The sequence below is a fragment of the Apium graveolens genome, chromosome 3 (assembly GCF_009905375.1).
Source record: "Apium graveolens cultivar Ventura chromosome 3, ASM990537v1, whole genome shotgun sequence".
Taxonomy (NCBI): Eukaryota; Viridiplantae; Streptophyta; class Magnoliopsida; order Apiales; family Apiaceae; genus Apium; species Apium graveolens.
In genome coordinates, this window is record NC_133649.1 from 294,516,201 (window position 1) to 294,535,704 (window position 19,504).

Below are 19,504 nucleotides of genomic sequence, written 5' to 3' on the forward strand. Positions count from 1 at the left end.
TGTGCCTGAGGTTGAGTTGCCCCTATCTGGGCTTCCCCTTGAGTAGATACATAAGTTGAGTGAGGGGGTATCTCCACGGTTGACGAAATCACTTGAGTTGTCCCCGATGGTGTTCCTTCCTCCAGAGCTCTAATTGTTCTCCGTGTTCTCACCATGGTTGTTGTTGTGCTTTCCCACAGACGGCGCCAAATGTTATGGATTAAAAACTAATATATATAATTGCTGTATTTATTACTAAGGAACGTGAGCTTCAAGGCTCGATTTGACTGCTCTTGTGTTTCGTGACTCAATCTGCCTTAACAAGATGCCTACGTACCTTGCTGATTGCCAAGGATCAAGTCAAAAAAATGTAGTTCAGATTCGTGGGGTGAGGCCCCTTATATAGATGTGGGAGTCCTTGAATTGGACTTGGTATAGGAGACTTGGTGGTCAAGTCTCTGAATTAGGATAATTTAGGAGTCCTAGGAAGTAGGAAGTTGATTCCTTATCCCATGAGTTTCCTTGGAGGCCAATCTACAAGGATTTATATCCCCACTAGGACTTATCTTAATAGCTGTTTTCCTCCCTTATTTATTAATTACGAAATTAATAAATAATCAGGGCTTTGGGTCCTTCTTTGTTCCATCAGGACTGATCTGATCCATCAGGCATGATCAACGCGTTAACCTTTCTGGTCTGAATATCATACATCTTCTAATTGGGCCTAGCAGCCCACACCTTGTATAATCAATGTAATATTTAATTACACAATCAGGATTTATTTATCCCTATCACCAACTTTGATGAAAAACAAATGTGTAATAGAAGTTTGGGAAAAGCGGATGGCACCTCTTAACTTATTTTGCATTCATTACACATCCATTTTCATAATTTCATTAAATTGAAAAGGGCAAAATTGGAAATTTAACAAAAAAAATAAGTAAATTAAATTTTATATCTTTCAAATAATATTAAAAATTAAATATTGTTACAAAATTGTAAATTTCAAATTTTCAAATTATACTAGTAATTTCAGTTTGATTTTCATTTTATAGTATTAATGCCAATATTTTATAGTTATAATACAAATTATTTTAATAAGTAGTTTTGATTATATACTTAAATTTAATTGTAGTAGAGTCGTAAAATTTTAAAATTAATATTATAAAAATCAAAATTGAAATTAATAGCATTATTTAAAAACTCAAAAATTATTATTTCATAGTTGGTATAAACAAAAACTCAATTTTTAATAGTATTTAAGAAAAATAAATTTTATTTTGATAAAGTATATTACTGAATTTCTGGTTTTACCCCTGTCCAATTTAACAAATTTCTGAAAAGGGGTGCATAATTAATCCCCAAGTTGAAGTAGGGGTGCAAACTGAGTTTTCCAAAATTCTAGTACAAATTTGTTATTGAAACAAAATAAAAGGATACAAAGTGCATTTAACTCATGATAAATAATAAAACAATGTGTGAGTCTGTGGGATTTACCCAGTCCGCACCCGTAGGGTTGCGGTTGCGGGTTTCCTGCGATAAAAAATAGTAAAATAAACCTGAAAATGGAACAATAATTTTAAATTACATAAGAAAAAGTGCCTTAAAATCCCTAAGGCTTGACACCCCATCAATTTGCTACCTGAAATACAAACTACAAAGCATAAACATTAATACATTCACACCGTATAATCGATAATAATAATTAAATCAAGAGTTTAATTTAGAAATAATATTCAAATACACATACAAATGTATATATGAAAAGTCGGAAGAAGACGGTTAACCATCATTCCAACCGCTCTCGCTCTCGATATATTTAAACTCTTCTCATATAACAAACCCCTCGATTTATAATTTTATATTTTGATATATTGATAGTATATTGATTTCTTAATTGACCTAAATTGAAAAGGCCCGGATAATTTAAAAGATATTTTTTTTATCGTAAATAACCCGCAGCCGCTACCCTTCGGGTGCGCACTGGGTAAACCCTACAAGCTCGGAATATAAAATATTTCATCTTTACCCAACGGAATAATTCTCTTTCCGTCAAAAAGAAAACAGAATAAATCTATGATCCAACAGAATTACTTAGTGCTGACATTTTCAACGTGTAAACCATCCAGCTAACCCACCATAATAACTATAAAAATGTTACACCTAGATTTATGCAGACAGGAAGAACATCCTTCGACCTGCTTAGAACGACCTTCAACTTGACCTGAAAAGGGAAAAAATGTTAGGGATTATCTCCCGATTCACCTCCGGTGTGAATATCAGTAATTTGAAAATGTGTAGGTTTGAAAATATAAAAATATAAAGTGTATGATTGTGTAAAAGTCTTTTATTTTTTTCAATCATTCTGTTTATATTCATCCGATGCCGAGCTAAGAATCAATCACAGAAACTAGGGCTGAGTATTCGGTCGGTTCGGGGCAAAACCGGACAGAACCGAATAGACCGAAAAACCGAATAATTATTTTTTATTGGACCGAACCGGACCGAAATTATATTATGTACCGGACCGAACCGAACCGAACCGCACCGAACCGAAATAATTCGGTTCGGTCCGGTGTTGGACCGAACGAACCGGAATTTTTTTAAAACATAAAATTGTATAAAAATTTTAATATTAAAATTATAAAATCTAAAATATAATTAAAGTAAGGTGATATGTAGAGTTCTAAAAGAGTATAAATACAATTACAAATTAAAAATTATGATTATATTTTTAAGATATACGTAAAATATATATAATGTAAAATTATAATAATTATGATTTGGTCTATCCGGTGACCGAAATATTTTTTACAAGAACCGGACCGAACTGGAACCGAATAGACCGAATTTCTGAAAAATCAGGACTGAACCGAACCGACCGGTTCGATTCGGTTTTTCGATTTCGGTTCGGTTTTGCTCAGCCATAATAGAAACCTATGATTAATGTTTGTCCATTATGGTGAAAAAAGGGTGCGAACATCGGAGAGGATATTTTTGTGAGATCTTGCAATGGTCGACCTATTTGCTTGGGTTTTGGGCTTTCATTCAATTATTGGACATATTGCTGGGCCCATGGGACATGGCTACAAGAATTTTAATTAGGGTTAAAATTTCTGCTTCCGAAAGAATATATTTTTGTAAAATTTAATAACAATTGACTTTAACTAATACTGTAAATATGAAATTTTGCTTAAAATTCAGATAATAATTAGGAAAGTAATAAATTAATATAAGAATGAGCAGTTAAATACTTGTAAATGTGCTTAAATATTAAAATAATTTGCATCAACTTCAAATTATAGTTGTCATATCTGATAAAAATTAATTACACTTCAAATGGGGTAAATTTTTTTTTGATACGATTAAAATTATTTTTTTAATAAATACGATAAAGAATTTTTACTTTCGGAAAATCACCATTTATTTATAATTAAAAGTCGACTTGAGGTCGGCCCCCAATTGACCCAATACACTACGTAAATAGATATGCCCAAGATTCCTTGCTTAGAGCTGAAGACTCAAGATATTTTTTTTTTCGGTTTTGATAATTCACTCGAGATATTTTTTTTCTTATTGTTTATAAGATATTTAAAAAGTGGCCTTGTTGATACATCTTTGCATGCATGAGAGTGAAAGGCAATTCTTATACTCAATAAATGGAATTTTGATGAGGTATAACCCTTTTTCATTTTTAAATAGAGGTTAATTAATTAATCCATCTTTTTACCCTAAAGAACCTCTTTTGTTTGGTTACTAGTTGGTGTAAACTTTATTGTTTTAGTATCAGCTTTATTTATTGAAAAATATTATTCAAAATAGTTATAAAATCATACGTGTCAGATTTTTAGTGATTAGTTGTTAATGGATTTTCTACATTCACAGTAAAATCACCAATTAAATTATTATATACTGCCACATCACCCCCGGTATGTCATTTTGTAACAAATTTTGTTTTGTCTCTGGCGATATTTTTATTTACCGAACACTTAGAGCTAGGGCTGTACAGATAAACCGCTCAACCGCATCTAACCGCTCAACCGCTCGCAACCGAACCGCATTTGCGGATAATCGCAAAATGCGGATTGGTTGTGGATTCAAATTTTAAAAACCGCTGATTCGCGGTTTGGATGCGGTTTTAAATTCTTGAAAATCGCAAAATCGCAACCGCAACTGCAACTCGCAACATATATTTATAATAAATTATATTTCCAAAAATGTAGTTGATATCATATAAATTAGTAAGTATACACATTTATTAACTAATCTTAGGTTAATGTTAAGACATTATTTATAAGATTCACAATCATTATAAGATATATAACCAAACAAATGAAAAATATAATCAACATGTAATTTTTTTTATCTTTTTCTTTTTTCTTTTCTCTCGCCTCCACATTTTTGTATGTTTTTAATATTCTTGCTCTACACGGAACATTAGTTTATTTATTTTTTTTAATGAAATTTATCACGTAACTTAAACTTCAATTTATTAATATTCCGAATTTAATTTTTTGCAAATTATTAATTATTTTAAAATAAGTGGTTGAACCGCAAACCGATCCGCAATAACCGCAAATTCGCAACCGCAATTGACGCGGTTAGCGGTTGCGGATGACAATTTTCTAAAACCGCTCTTCACGGTTTGGTTCGACTTTTACCCCAAAACCGATCCGATCTGAACCGCGTACACCCCTACTTAGAGCATCTCCAATGGTGTTAAATATAATTGATTGGCTAAAATTGGACATGTAGGACAATATGTAAAATTTGTTGAACCTGTAAGACATTGTACTTCGATGGTATTGGCTATATTGGTTATTTATATTTTAAAATAGTATGTTATTAAAATTTTATGTTGTTATAAATAAAATATATTACTTCAATATAATAATAAACGATTAATTTTTTTTTACAAATTTCTTACGGGTCTGTAGTAGTTCAACATAGTCAACATCAAGAGGTTGACTATATTTATAAATTAGGGGAATGTACCATTGGAGGTGGATTTTTTTTATAATTTCTATATTTTTATTTATATTATGTATTAATGATTTTTAGGTAAGGATTTTATGTGGTTGGAGATTCTCTTATCTTTTTGGGAGAAGATTCGACTTGTGTGTCAATAATTTATTTTGTGAAAAAAATAACTTTCTATTATAAACTTCGGTGCAATTAAATTTCAACACGATATATTGATTTTTGGTTATAAATCTAGTCTAGATGAATAAAAATATAGAATTTGGGTCGGTTTCGGTTTTAATCTATACTATACTATAATAACCGGAATGGAATATAATTTGGTTCAACAGTTATCCCCTAATTTTGGTTATTAAAAAAAATAGTGTTATATATCCGCTAAACTATTAAATTGTTATATTACTATATATATTCTACTTATCCTACTAAACTACGACCACAACGTATCTTATTAATAAAAAAAAAATATTGTTATATATCCGCTAAACTATTAAATTGTTAAATCACCAGACATAGTCTACTTATTCTACTAAGGTTATCCTATCATAAATTTATATTTATTATATATTTACAAAAATATTTTTAAAAATTAGAATATGACAGAATAAATAAAAATTTTAAATATTAACGGAAACCCGTACATCGCACCCGATTTAAGCTAGTATTTATAACACGAAAACACGAATACAGGCGAACCAAAAAACAGGACGCATACATTGCAAACTCTACAGTCTACATGGTATACCAAATTAGTAACCAACTAGTGTACTAGTATCTGGAAGTAGCTGGGACTTGTTTGGAGGACTGATACAATAGTCAAAGTCATGGAACATACCAACTTTATGAGTAGGTCATCAAAATAAAATGTGCATTCTGATGCCAAAATGGAATGAAGACTTGTTCCAGCCATCAAATCTTCTTCCATAGCCAGTCTTCTAAAAGGGCTACTCCTGTGTGTAAACAACTGCACGCATTAATGCACGCATTGATGATGTTGGAGTAAAATTCTATGGAGTCCACCTTTTAATTGGAGTAATCGGAGTCCATCTATATTTGCAAATAAAATATCTTCTAAAACGTATTATCTTGCAAAACATGTTTCACAAATATCATTACTTCAATAAAATCGTGCAAATATCATATATTTGCAAGTATAATTTGTATGTTCTGCAACATGAACATTTATGTTTTGCAAACTAAGCATGTTTTGTAAAATAATATGTTTTGCAACATTCGACTTGTAAAATCTATTTAATCCGCAAGATTTTCAATAAAATTGTGATATTTGTAGAATATCATTCAAAAAATAATACGTTTTGTAACAATTTAAGTTATATTTTACTTGCAGAACATATATGGACTCCAAGGACTCCAATGAAATAGGTCACTCCATAGAACCTAACCCGATGATGTTGTGCCCAAATATCTTTTGAATTCAACTTTAAACATGAAGATTACAGGCTCAGTTAGCATGATTAGAGTGGTTAGTTTTGTTCAAGAGTAGTGTGAAACATACACATTGATCAAAATTTAGTCACTTACGGTTCATTTGTTAACCCCTGTACCATATCAAAAGTACTGATCAAGGCCTGAATCACCTGTTAAGATTGTTTGATAAAAAAATTTGTTAGCTGGACGAGTCAAGAATTTTAAAAAAGTATAAAATTAAAATTCCATGCCATATATTAATTTTATTTAACATTTATACTTATATTTTTAATTTTTAAATATGATTATATTCAAGTAATTATGTGGATTTCAATATGAATACATTTGTCTTAAATTTGTTTAATACTTTTAAATTAAACTTCCAATTATATATTTTTTATGTTAAGACTGAAAAATATTGTTTACTCGTTAAATGGATAATATTTATTCAAAATATATGTGTGTTTTCTATTATTAAATTTTCAAAATACTTGTAAATTGTTATTTGATTATTAGGATTAAAATATATATTAATTTTTACATATATGTAAATCAATAAATATTAGCGTTCAGAAATTTTCATATTTATTTACCAAAATTAACAGTCCAGCATTCAGATTATCAATCGTTCAGAATTTTAATCGTCCAGAAAAAATGATTCAGATTTAGCAAATGGCCCCTTAATTTGTGCCCAGATAGGGAAGACAAGAGTTTGCATTTGCATATTTAATGACATATTTTTCTGTATGAAAATTTGTATGTGGCTAATAGACGCACATCTTTCATCATAACCAAATTAACAATAAAATAGGCTTCTATATAAAAACCCTTCTAGGTCCATATATAATTCAATTCTTGATTCCCAAACAATATTTTGAAATTAATAATTTTATTTCAAATATTATGTTATTTAAAGATTAATATTAATTCATTTAAAAATTCTAATCTCCTAGAGTATATCCAATATACTCTTTAAAAAGGCTCCTAAATCTAAATATACAGAGTGTGATAAAAAATGAAGCTCCCACAATACATCTGGTGGCTCCTAAACCTTTGAGAGTCTGCCAGGACTCTTAACTTATTTTTTATTATTAAAATATATTTAACACATGGAGGATAAATTTAACCTATTTTTATATAAAATTAGCAAAAATGACCAATATTTGAAAAGTTGACTAATTTTAAGGTATGGATACCAACTATAAAGTATTCAGTATATATGAGATACCAAATGTTAGTGAAATATCTCTCTCTCACACATATATATATATATATAAGACCTATCTTATTCTAATTGGGATAATCAATTGAGAGTTAAGTTATCAATAGCCTAAAATTGGACATTTTTTTCAAAATAATTATTTTTGTTAATTTTTTTAAAAAATCATCTATTTTTATCATTTCTTTATGTTTACATTCACATTTTTGTTATTGTGAAATTTCACATATAAATATTTTATTGTTTAGGAGTCAAGATAAAAAGTATTGCCAAGATTTGACAAGAAAATACATCACTAACTTGTTAGAGAATTTTCAATATTTCTCACCTCTTAGTTATAATATCTACCTGTCAATGGAATATAGCTAATATGTAAAATATTGTTCACTTCAAAGGATTCAAATGATATCCATATTAGATATAATTTTAAATAAGAAGGACGTGCTATATTTGTTGACTTTGCTCCCATTATCTAAACTAATTCATGTGATTTTATGCTTAATTTTTTTTATAAACCCAACCTAATCTAGGTGCTCTTTTTATTTTTTAAAAATATAACATACTACTTCAAATCATTTTTAAATATTATTAATTGTTAACAAAAAATTTAAAATTCTGATATAATAAACTATGTTTTAATCATATATTTTAGAATTTTTATAAGTAATGTTTGTTAATATTTTTTTTCCAAATTAAATATGTTATATATTAATAATTTTAATATTTTTTTATTTATAATATTTACATAAATATGAAAATATAAAAATATTATTTTTGAATATCTTTTTATTAAATACATGTTTTATTTTAATTTGTATTAATTAAAACTAACTTAAATTTGTTTTAATTGTATATTTAAAAATAATAAAAAATAATAATTTAAATACAGCTAATATTGTATAGTTAACATCACTCCACTACAAATCTTTACCAATTCAACAAAATTTTAGATAATGATTTTTTAGCTAACAAAATTTATATTTATAATAAAAAATAACGTGCATCACACGAATTATATACTAGTTTTTATATTATAAGTATTTAGGAACGAACTTGTTGGAGACGAGTCTACGTGTAAACCTTTTCAACGTCTAAACCATCCAGCGAACCCACTATAATAACTACAAAACAAAACAATGAGCGTGACATTGTAGCTTTCTCATTCTCCCCACCACAAAGTGCCGTTTGTTTAACGCCCCTGTTTTTTCCCTATCCTGGTGCGCCCTGCCCGTTGTTTCCTTGAACTTAACCCCGGTTAAAATCTAACCCTAGTTAACCTCCCCTCTTTCCCCATCCTATAAATACATATCCTCACTCAAGCTAGGTTTGCCAAATTAAACAACAAAACCCCCCTCTCTACTTGCAAAACACAAAACCTTCTTTCCCGATTAGTCGAGGTGCACGTAAACAACACGATGGCAACTTCAACTAGAAGAACTGGAACCAACGGACCTGTACTCCGCTCTCACTCTCAATCTCCTTCTGGAAGATTCTACTCTCCTCGTTCCTCGTCGTTCTCCTCTCCTTTCGCATCTTCCTCTTCTACAGCCTTCTCATCACATCAATCTACTTTCCTTCGATCATCTTCCCCAACACGTGTCAATCTCTACGCCTCATCAAAATCTCCGTCCTCATCGGTAAAGTTTTCCACCAACCGTCATGGTTCTCCAACAAGCTCAATTTCAGCAACAAACCGTAACCAGGTGGTTAAAAAACCAGGCAATTCTACAGTCCCGAGTCAGAAGCGGACGTGTATGTGTTCTCCAACGAACCATCCAGGTTCATTCCGGTGCAGTATGCACAAGAACGTACCGAGCCAGACTCAAACATCGTCATATCGTGGAAACAGCCTGAATGCTCGGAGATCAGCGATGACGAATTCATTAGTTCGGATTGGTACCGTAGAAGGTGAATTGGTGAAGAGAGCATTGGCTGCGTTGATCAGGCCTTCGTCTCATAGTCAAAGGCGTCGCGGCTCGTTTGAGCCGAAACCTAGCAGGCTCTCAGTTATGTCCAAAGCAGAGGATGATCCTTCAGCTAATAGTTTGTAGTTTATATTCATGTTTCTCAGTTTTGATATTAATTAAAGTATAGGATTCAAATTGTATATATTACTTATAATTCTTTTCATGTGGATAAGAAAATTCTTGTTATTACTAATTGCAGCCATTAATAAAATTTTCAGGAGTTGATCTCCTGAGTTTTGGTAATTAATTCTTTGTATCAGTTGTTATTATTGTTAAATTTTGTGCTTTCTTGATTATACTTATACCGAATACGCAAAGTTCGAACCATCGATATTCCGTAAACGATCAGTTTTACTTCTGTCTATCGTTTTCTGTATTGGGTGTAACGATACCGATCTGTACCATCATTAAGTAGAAAGTAGATATTTATAGTAGGTCGATGGGTACACCAATTCCAAATACGACATATATCATTATCAGTCCATATTTAAATTGGCTGTCAAGCAATGCAATTGATCCATTATAACTGTCTAGAAGAGCCTGTCTCCATCTTTGAACTACTTTAAACATGGAAGATTTGAATTCATGTTACATAGAAGATAACTAAGCAAAGAAAAAAACAGATTCGAGGTAAGGTTGTGATTGTGAAATCTGTAGGTAGGCCAACATGAAATGCTAATCTTTTCCCTTTTAATTATAATTCTGGAAGTATAGTTGTGGATTATTTGTTACTTGGGGTACAGAGGTGTTCATGGATCCGATTGGTCGGTTTGGAGCCATTGTGGATTATTTGTTGCTTAGGTCCAGAGGTGTTCATGGATCCCGTTGGTCGATTTGGAGCCGTTTTCACAATCCGTCCAATTAAAAAGGTACGGGATTGCCAAGTAGTGGTGTACTAGACTATCTCTCCAAACTTTCGAGTTCTGGATTTCTTATTACTAGGGGTCTTTGATTTTATAAAAATTAACAGTAATGTACGCATTTTTTTCCTATCATTTGTCTTGGTAATTCCTATATGAGTAAACTGCAACAAGTGTCCTAGAGCCTGTAAACTTGGATAGTGTACAATGTGTCGTTATCATTCAGATCTCAAATATTAAGGCAATACTCCACACATATACGCACTTTTGGGTGAAGAGTGTTAGAGTTCTGTCAGCTTTGCCTAGAATGAGGGGAAGATAGTGATAATAACCTTTAAGAAAGGTAGTGATGGTTAACAAATATGGATGGGAATGTAGAAGGGCAACTCTTATAGAAACAGAAAGGCTTTAGAGCAATCAATGAGAAAATTTGCACAAAATGAAGAGACTTGAATTCCTAAAATGCAGAATCACCTTAGTACAGTCATGAAATAAGAGAAAGTGAGGCCTAAAACTTATGCCCTTTCTTTACTAGGCTTTGTCATTGTCGTGTCAAAATAGTTCTATTACATTCAACTCAAGGACACACACTACTAAATGTACAGTTGAAATGAATTTCTCCAAATAAAAATTAACTCCAGCAATCCTTACCCGTAATGCTTTAGCTAACAGAAATATGCCTATTTTTAGTAAACAAATAGATGGAATTCATGACTGAGAATATATGGAAACAGGCAGAGATATCAGATATTACGGCCACAACAGCAAATAACTTCTAATTCATTAGGTGATAGTACGAATACAGAACATAAGTTTTTTACAAAGAAAACAACAAAAGCGATTAGACAGTCATGAACTTGGACTAACCCGACTCAGATGCACAGCAAGCGCATTTCTAATCCTACTACCACTCTCATCTACCTCTCCTTCGAAAACAGGAAGTTCAAAATCCTTAATATACTCCGCCGTGCTTTCAGGTGACACCTCGCTACTTTTGATCAGAAAATTATGAAGCAAACAACATGCTACAATAACAAAAGGCAATGCTTCAACGCATCCTTCTTTCCACTCCTTTTTTAATAATTGCCAGTGATCTCTAACTCTACCAAAAGCCGTGGCAACCAATTTCAAAGCATCCTTATGCACTGCATTAAACGCTCTACACGATGCATTCATATCATCAGTTTCAAGAAAAGGCGTAATCAACCAAGGCAAAACAGGTAAACACGATTCACCCAAAATATACTGACGCACCGAATTCCCATCTTTGAGCTCAAATGCAGGTCCATCCAACAACTCCTTAGACTCCTCAACACGCGAATAAAACTCCGATTGCCTTAAAATCGACTCAGGCTTCACATTACTCGGCCAACCAGCAGACACATCCAAGAACCTCCCTTCCGAATCAACCAACGCCTGAACCATCACAAACCCATCTTCCCCCAACAAATCCCCTTCCACCTTAAACCGATCAAACCCTAAAACCCCACAACAATTCGGAAGCGAAATCCACCCAAACCCAACCACAATTCTATTAATATCGTTCTTCAACTCAAACAAATGCGCTAAATTATCAATAATCGCCTTACAAACAGTATGAAATACCAAACAAGCAGTAGCAGAATCAATCCCAAACCTATTCCCAACCGCCTTATAACTAGCCGAATGCGCTAGCCGAAAAAGCGCAGCACCAAGAGCATAATTAGGCTGAACAGGAGCCAAACCAGCAAGTGAAGAACTCACAAGCCTTAACAAGAGAGTAAACGAAGTTTTCGACATTCGAAAACACTCAGTCCACCTACTATCATACTCATCAGCTGCATCAGTCAAAAACCTATTAAACCAACACAACTTAGTTGACACAGAAGGTGGGTTAGAGAGAGAAGAAGAGTTTTTAGAGAGAGAGAGATGGAGATCAGAGAGAGAGCGCGCCGCAATTGATATTTTGGCTTCTAAAGCTAATGTCTGAGATGGGTGTAAGCGAAGATCGTTGTCAGAGAGGAAATTATAGGCGGCTCTAGTAGCGCACGCAACCTGTTCGATGTTTTGTCTGAGAGAAGAAGGAGTTTGAATTGGAGAGGGAATTAAAAGGGGTTGTTGAGGGGGTTGTAAGGGGCTGTTTGGACTTGTATTTTTTCTTTTTGGGTTTGGTTTTTCCGGTGGAAGTGGAGGCCATGTTGGTGCTTTCGGAGTCGGAAATTGAGGATTGGAGTTCTGGGTTCTGTTGTTGAGGGGAGTGTTGGTTCGTTGAGCTGCCACTGCCCATCATCACCGTCCTACAAAACAATGTGCCATGTCAGCTTCATTTCGTAATAATAATATTATTATTATTATTTATAAGTTTTGTAATTTCTAATATCATGTATTCTTGTGTTCTACACGTCGGTGATTAATCGGATTACTCTCCGTCGAGTAATCGCTAGACGGTGATTAATTAACTCGATTATATAAAAAAATTGGGCAAAAAATATTACTATTATCCGTATTTAGAAGTATATTTTTTTACAACAAAATTGATTCAAGCTAATTATACTATATCCTTTATTTTTGATAAAATATAAAAGGATTACGTTGTTATACTACTATTCAAATACTAAAATATGATAAAATGATACAAGAATCGATAAAATATGATTGAAAATTGTATTATATATAGCCTGTAATTTAATTTTTCATCTGCGTACTTCTCGATATATACATATTTGTTGCAATAATATTATAACAAATTATCAAAAATAAAAATAATATTATCAGAAATAGTGATATTTATATATTTAAAATTTTAAAAATAATTCTAAAAACTTTAAAAAATAAGAAATATAATTATTAAAAAGTCGTGTATCGTACGGGTTATAAAATGGTAAATCGATAAATAACAGAAGATTCATGATCAGCAATTGAAAAGTATATGTGACATAGAAAATTAAATCAAAAATATATTTCATATAATTATATCTAGATAATCTAATTTGCGGGTCAAAGTCTAGAGATCTATTAATGCAATCATCAGATACCCAACTTATGTATTACAACGTTCGTTCTAATGTGTGCCAAGGGCACACAGTAAGCACTAACTCCCATGAGTTTGATGCATTTTGATTGATGGAGTTGTTGTAGATACAGGGGTCCATCAATATTTATAATTAAAGAACCAATCAAAATGTATCAAACTCATGGTAGTTAGTGCTTATTATGTGTCTTAGAAAGACCGTTATAAAAGTATAAAATTTGTTTTAAGTGTCCAAATTGTATTTATAATAAATATTAAGATAAATTATAGGGCATGAATGTGACAGCATTGGTTTCATAAATTCAAAAACATAATTTAATAAGATCTGTTACGGAAAACACGTAGATTACTATCATAAAAATTCAAACCGTAAATTATGTTGATATCAAGAAAGAATACGATCAACAAGTTGAATAATTAAATTACTCCAAGATGGATGTTGTAAATAGTTACATGTATATTAAAATAATTGATAAGGATTAAAATCGAAGTAAATCATACTTACAAGTATAAACAAATGATAAAAAAAAACTTAAATAAATTGCATAACTTACATTTCTTGTCCAATTTTTGTTGTTATTGCTTGGCTATTGCTCCCCATGTCCTCGTTATTCATAAGTTATGATGAACAACGATGTTGAAATGTTAGAGATAATTTTTGTGAATATTGTAACATACTTTCATATGTTTATATATTAAAAAAGTCAAAGATAAATAATATATCAATATGCATACGCTACAAAATATTAACGTACATGATATATATGTTAAGAAAGATTATCAAAATCTTAAAATTAAATTAAATTAAAAAGAAATTTGTATTTATCTTGTCGATAAACAATGATAACTTATAGAGGTCGCTTTATAAAATATCTTATATTTGATTTATAACAATTTATTTAGATATTATCTAACAAATCACTAATTATAAGTCATATAACATATATAAAAATAATTATAATACGAAAATTTAACAGATATATGAGCAAAAAATTTCATATAAGCTACCATCGTTGAGTAGATCTTTTGAAGAGATATTTCTCATTTCTATCATTTAAATATCTAGATCTTTTGAGGAGATAATATAAAAATTTGGTGTATTCATGAAAACTAAGTATACGTGATGATAACGATCAGTTCGCCATAGGTCGGCCCTCATTTCTGATCTTGCTTGGATGGTAGGAATGCGGTGAAACTGTCGAAGTGGGCTCCTGCAAAACAACGCGGGCCGGGGGTGGAGGTCTCGCAACACTTCCGTTCTGAGAATAAATATAAGATTTTGGAGAAGAAAGAATAAAGTAGAAAGAGTGTCTATAATATATACATACATATATATAGGTGTGTGTATGTGTATATGTGTAAAATTGAAGTTCCCGTAACACTCTGGTCCTTGGTCTATTTATAAGCTAAGGATTAGGGTTTTGGGGTGTTACCTCGTAATCTAGACTGTTCCTTTGCAGGATTTTAGGACCCGTGGAGCGCGCAGATGATGCACATGTGCGCGAGGCGCTGAATGATGAACACGTGTAAGGATCATCTTAGTGTGTGAAAAACTACGAATGAAATGTGTTGATACTGACAGATAATTATTTACATTATCATTCGAGGCATGTGACAGAATATTCGCTTTACATACTTAGCCCCGGTGACCTATTTTATTCCTACCGCTGTTTGTCAGTCTTGATATCTACATTCTTAGTAGATTTTTAACTTTTTTTAATTTTATTTATATTTATAAATTTTGTATTATTTTAATGAATAATATTATATTCAAACAATCATATGCATAAATCTTTGTGTTATTCTTTGGTACGTGTTTCATTAGAAATACATTGAATAAATGATGTATGTTTAAATTATGTAATCTATGAATTTAATTACGTGTATATGTAACAAATTAATTATATGTTGATTTAAATTTATATATTTTTTTTTTAATTTCTTGTAAGGCTAATGTTTAGATTTTTATGTATTATATAACTTATGCAGGGGCGGACCCAGTCACCCAAAATTCTAAACCTACTGGGGCGGGACAAAAAAAATCTTGAATTCTTTTAAAAGATATACGAGTAAACTAACGATACTAATTTACAATAAAAAATGTAAGAAGATTTTCTCAAATCATTTAAGTTGTACTCGATGATTATTTTGAGTATAAAATTTATATATCTTCTCATCTGGATCTATATCTTCATTATACTCTCTCTCAATGTTGATAAGCATAAAGTCTCTCAAATATCCTTCCTTCATTTTATTTCGAAAATCGGTCTTAACTAATTTTATAACTGAAAAAACCCTTTATGTAGTTGATGTGTAAACATGGAGTGTTAATATAATACAAATTAAACTGTAGTGTTTTGTATTTCCTGTATCAACCAGTCATAGACATAACTCAGAAAGAGTAGATAAATCTATAAATTTAGCATAATTAACCACGTCAATTTTGTAATGATCAAGTCAGAGTTTTAAGATGGTACATCTCTTGTTGTCAAAAATCAGCAAGATAAATGTGGTAGGAAGTGTACAAATGTGTTCAATGTCAAACAACCCGAAAATATTCTTCGGTTCCAAAAATGAACTTAATCATAAAGTTACACAACATTATCATTGAACCGACAATGTTGTTCTTCCAACTGAAAATCAATGGCAACATTAAATACATCATAATGGCAATGATGCTCAACTGATGTATTATTTCTTTGTCGCATAACATGAATGTCATCCATATAATGAGCATTCATATCTAGTATAACAATTTATACTTTGCACACACCAACATTACATAATTTAAATGAACATCAAAACCCTCGTATCTCAAAGATCGAATCAATTCTATTATTGTTGCAACTAAATCCATCGTATTAAAGATATCAATTGATTTACTTTGTAAAGTCCATGATTTTATGCATCAATTGTAGCACAAATAAAAAGTCAAATAGTTTCAGTGCCTTTATAAAACCTCTAACTGATCCACGCATAGAGTTCGAACAAGTACTACGATTATTAATTCTATCCAACACAATAATTATTGAACTAAACTTATTAAAAAAGCTACAAATATAATTAAAGTGAGAACTCCACCTTGTAGATCCAGATCGTTGTAAATTTTTAATTTGATTAAGTCCCCCACCAGTCCACGTTCTCTACTAGACACAGAATTATCAACCTGTATGACATGTGTAGTCTGTAGAGCCGGCCAGACGGGCGTGCTGTGTGTGCCGGGCCGGTTTTCCGGCGGGGCGGGTTCGGTATTAGCAGATTCGTGGTCGGCACGTTCAATGTTACGGTCCGTGCCGGGTTAGTGCCGAATCATAATACTTAAACTCGCGTACAACTCGCGGTTTGTACGAGCTATACGAGCTCGCGTGTTGGCCGGGCGAGTTCGAACCGTTCGAACCGTTCGAACCGTTTGAACCGAGTTATGCGAGTCTGATAGTGTTTATTTTTGAGCAATTGTTATTTTAAGAATTTAAGTGTCATGTCAATGTCAATGTCTGTAGCTTGTAAGTGGTTTCAGTATGTGGTTGAATCATAATAATAAAACTAATGGCTGTTGAATCATTTACTTTTATTATTTGCGGCTAATAATAATAATAATAAATAATTATTATGTTAAATATTTATCTTTTTAAATATCAACATGTGTTAAAATAAATAAAAGAAAAGAGGACGGTACCTCTATAAATTTTATTAATTACAAAAATATTACAATTGATTTGAGAGGACTCCTCTCTAAAAAACGGAACAAACCGCATTTTACATTTTGAACAAAATACAAATTAAAAGAAAATTAAAAAATGCAATATTAAAATATTCTATCATTTTACTATTTCATTTATTCAAATTCTTCTTCTTCTTGTTCTTGTTGTTCGGTTGTTGACATGCCTGATTCCGATGATGTGTCCATTGTCATCCAAACCTCTTCTTCTCCATCCGAGTCGTCTTTTTTCCTTCCTTGTTGTCTTTTCGCGGCTTGATCCCAATCCTTTTTGCAAACACATATTTTTACCACATCCGGCGATAGACTTGATCTCTTCTCGTCCAACACTCTTCTACCGGCACTAAAAACGGATTCAGAAGCAATTGTAGAGGCGTGAACTACTAAAATGTCCCTCGCAATTTTAGCTAACACCGGAAATTGGTTCTCATGATTTTTCCACCATGTTAGTATTGAAAAATGCTCATCTAACTCATAATGATAAGAAAAAAACTCTCTAGTCATGCTAAAAGAAGTTGTAGGTGCAGAAGAAGTAGTGGAAATTCTACACTTTTGTTTTTTAGTTAGGATATCTATCACTTTACTATTGAACCTACTACTAGTATTACTAGTCTTAGGTGATACAAGATTTGGAGTTTTGGGAGTATATACATCTATAAGACGATGTAATAAATCTAAAAAATTAGTTACATAAAGCATATGATTATATGAAACTCCTAACACCATGTAATAATGTTCTGGGATATTTTCTAAACCTTCTTTTCTAACACCAGGATCAAGAAGACATGCAACACCATAAACATAAGGAAATTCAGTAAAATATTCTATCCACTTAATTTTCATATCAACAACAATTGAACCAAAATGTTGATCTTTTTCAAATTCTTTTAAAGTAGTAACAATATTAACACACTCAACAATAACATGATGTGCATTTGGTTCGTAAACGTAAGAAAAAATCTTAGTAGCATGTGCATAACACTCAAGTAAATCACGTACCTTAATTGCCAATGCCCACTGAGATTCATCAATCAATCTATCCTCCACTTGGTTTCTTGGATCAGAATTATACAACTCCGTGATAACTACCTTATATTTAATTGCATCACATAGTAATTTATAAGTCGAACCCCATCTCGTGGGACAATCAATACCCCACTTTTTGGGTAGTAACCCGTTTTCTCTACATAATTTTTTATATTGTCTCTTTAATGTGTGTGCTATACGTAAATATTTAATTATTTTTCTAATGGGTAATAAAAAAGTTGTTATTTGTGAAATCCCCTTTTGTGCTGATAAGTTAAGTATGTGTGCACAACATCTAATATGCAAGAAAGCGCCATCTAATACGGTAGGAATATCTTGTGAAATATAATAAATAGCTTTATCATTTGCCGAAGCATTATCCAAAGAAATCGTAAACACCTTGTGAAATAAATTAAATTCGTTCATTGTTTCTACTATTCTTGTTTTTATGTTATAACCGGTGTGTGACTCATCCATAACATCAAAAGCAATTATTCGTTTTTGTAAAAAATATTCGGAATCAATCCAATGAACCGTAACACAAATAAATGGTTCACCTTGACTTGAACTCCAACAGTCACTAGTTAAAGAAACCATACCATCAAAATCACGAAAATATTCAATTAATTGTGCTCGCTGAGAATAATATTGTTTTTGTGTGTGACGTTTAAGTGTATTCCTAGGAATTTTTTTAAATGCCGGGTTTATTGATTCTTTAATCATATGCTCTAAATTCGGACTCTCGCCGTGAGAAAAAAGGTAACTCGTCTAGTGTAACATAAGTAGCAAAAAATTCAATCATTCTATCTCTATTATAGACGAAAGGCATACCTCCACCGGGAGACGATGTCACAAAACCACCCATTTGTGTTTGTTGTGGTGAACCTCCCCGCGCGGTTCCACTTTCGTGACTTTGCTTCGTAATGTCGTGATATTTTTGTAAATGCCGATCAAGTGTACCCGTACCGGAGCCTTTAGAGTGAATAAAAGGTTGTGGATTTCGACCATTTTGAATACAAAGTAAACAAAACACTCTAAATTTATTCGGATCTTCCTCCATTGCTTCTCTTGAATAATAATTCCAAACATGTGATTGATGTCTTGCACTGGAAGCACTACCTGCAAAATTAAAAATAATAACCAAACTTACAAATTTTTTAATTCGGATGGCTTACAAAATTTGAAACACCAAACTCACACATTCGAATTATTTCAATAATAACCATATATATAAATTATTTTGAAAACACGTAAATAAGTATATATTTGAATTATTCGCATTATTAGCAAACAGCAGAAAAATATATTTAAAGAACA

The 19,504-nt window shown here is 31.7% G+C and overlaps 2 protein-coding genes across 2 annotated transcripts; one reads left to right on the forward strand and one right to left on the reverse strand.

Annotated features, from left to right (window-relative positions):
- The first annotated feature begins 8,928 nt into the window (after positions 1-8,928).
- Positions 8,929-9,816, forward strand: LOC141713623 (uncharacterized). The gene has a single exon (XM_074517121.1). The coding sequence runs from the start codon at positions 9,022-9,024 to the stop codon at positions 9,655-9,657; it is 636 nt and encodes a 211-aa protein (XP_074373222.1). The 5' UTR covers positions 8,929-9,021; the 3' UTR covers positions 9,658-9,816.
- Positions 9,817-11,118: 1,302 nt separating this feature from the next.
- LOC141715215 (protein ALP1-like) lies at positions 11,119-12,698 on the reverse strand (the record flags this gene model as incomplete). Its single annotated transcript, XM_074518692.1, has 1 exon — positions 11,119-12,698. A coding segment is annotated over one exon (1,416 nt), but the record flags the coding sequence as incomplete, so codon positions are not given.
- Positions 12,699-19,504: the final 6,806 nt, after the last annotated feature.

What these genes read in the sequence shown, in the direction of transcription:
- LOC141713623 (XM_074517121.1), top strand. Translation starts at nt 9,022, where the DNA reads ATGGCAACTTCAACTAGAAGAACTGGAACCAACGGACCTGTACTCCGC.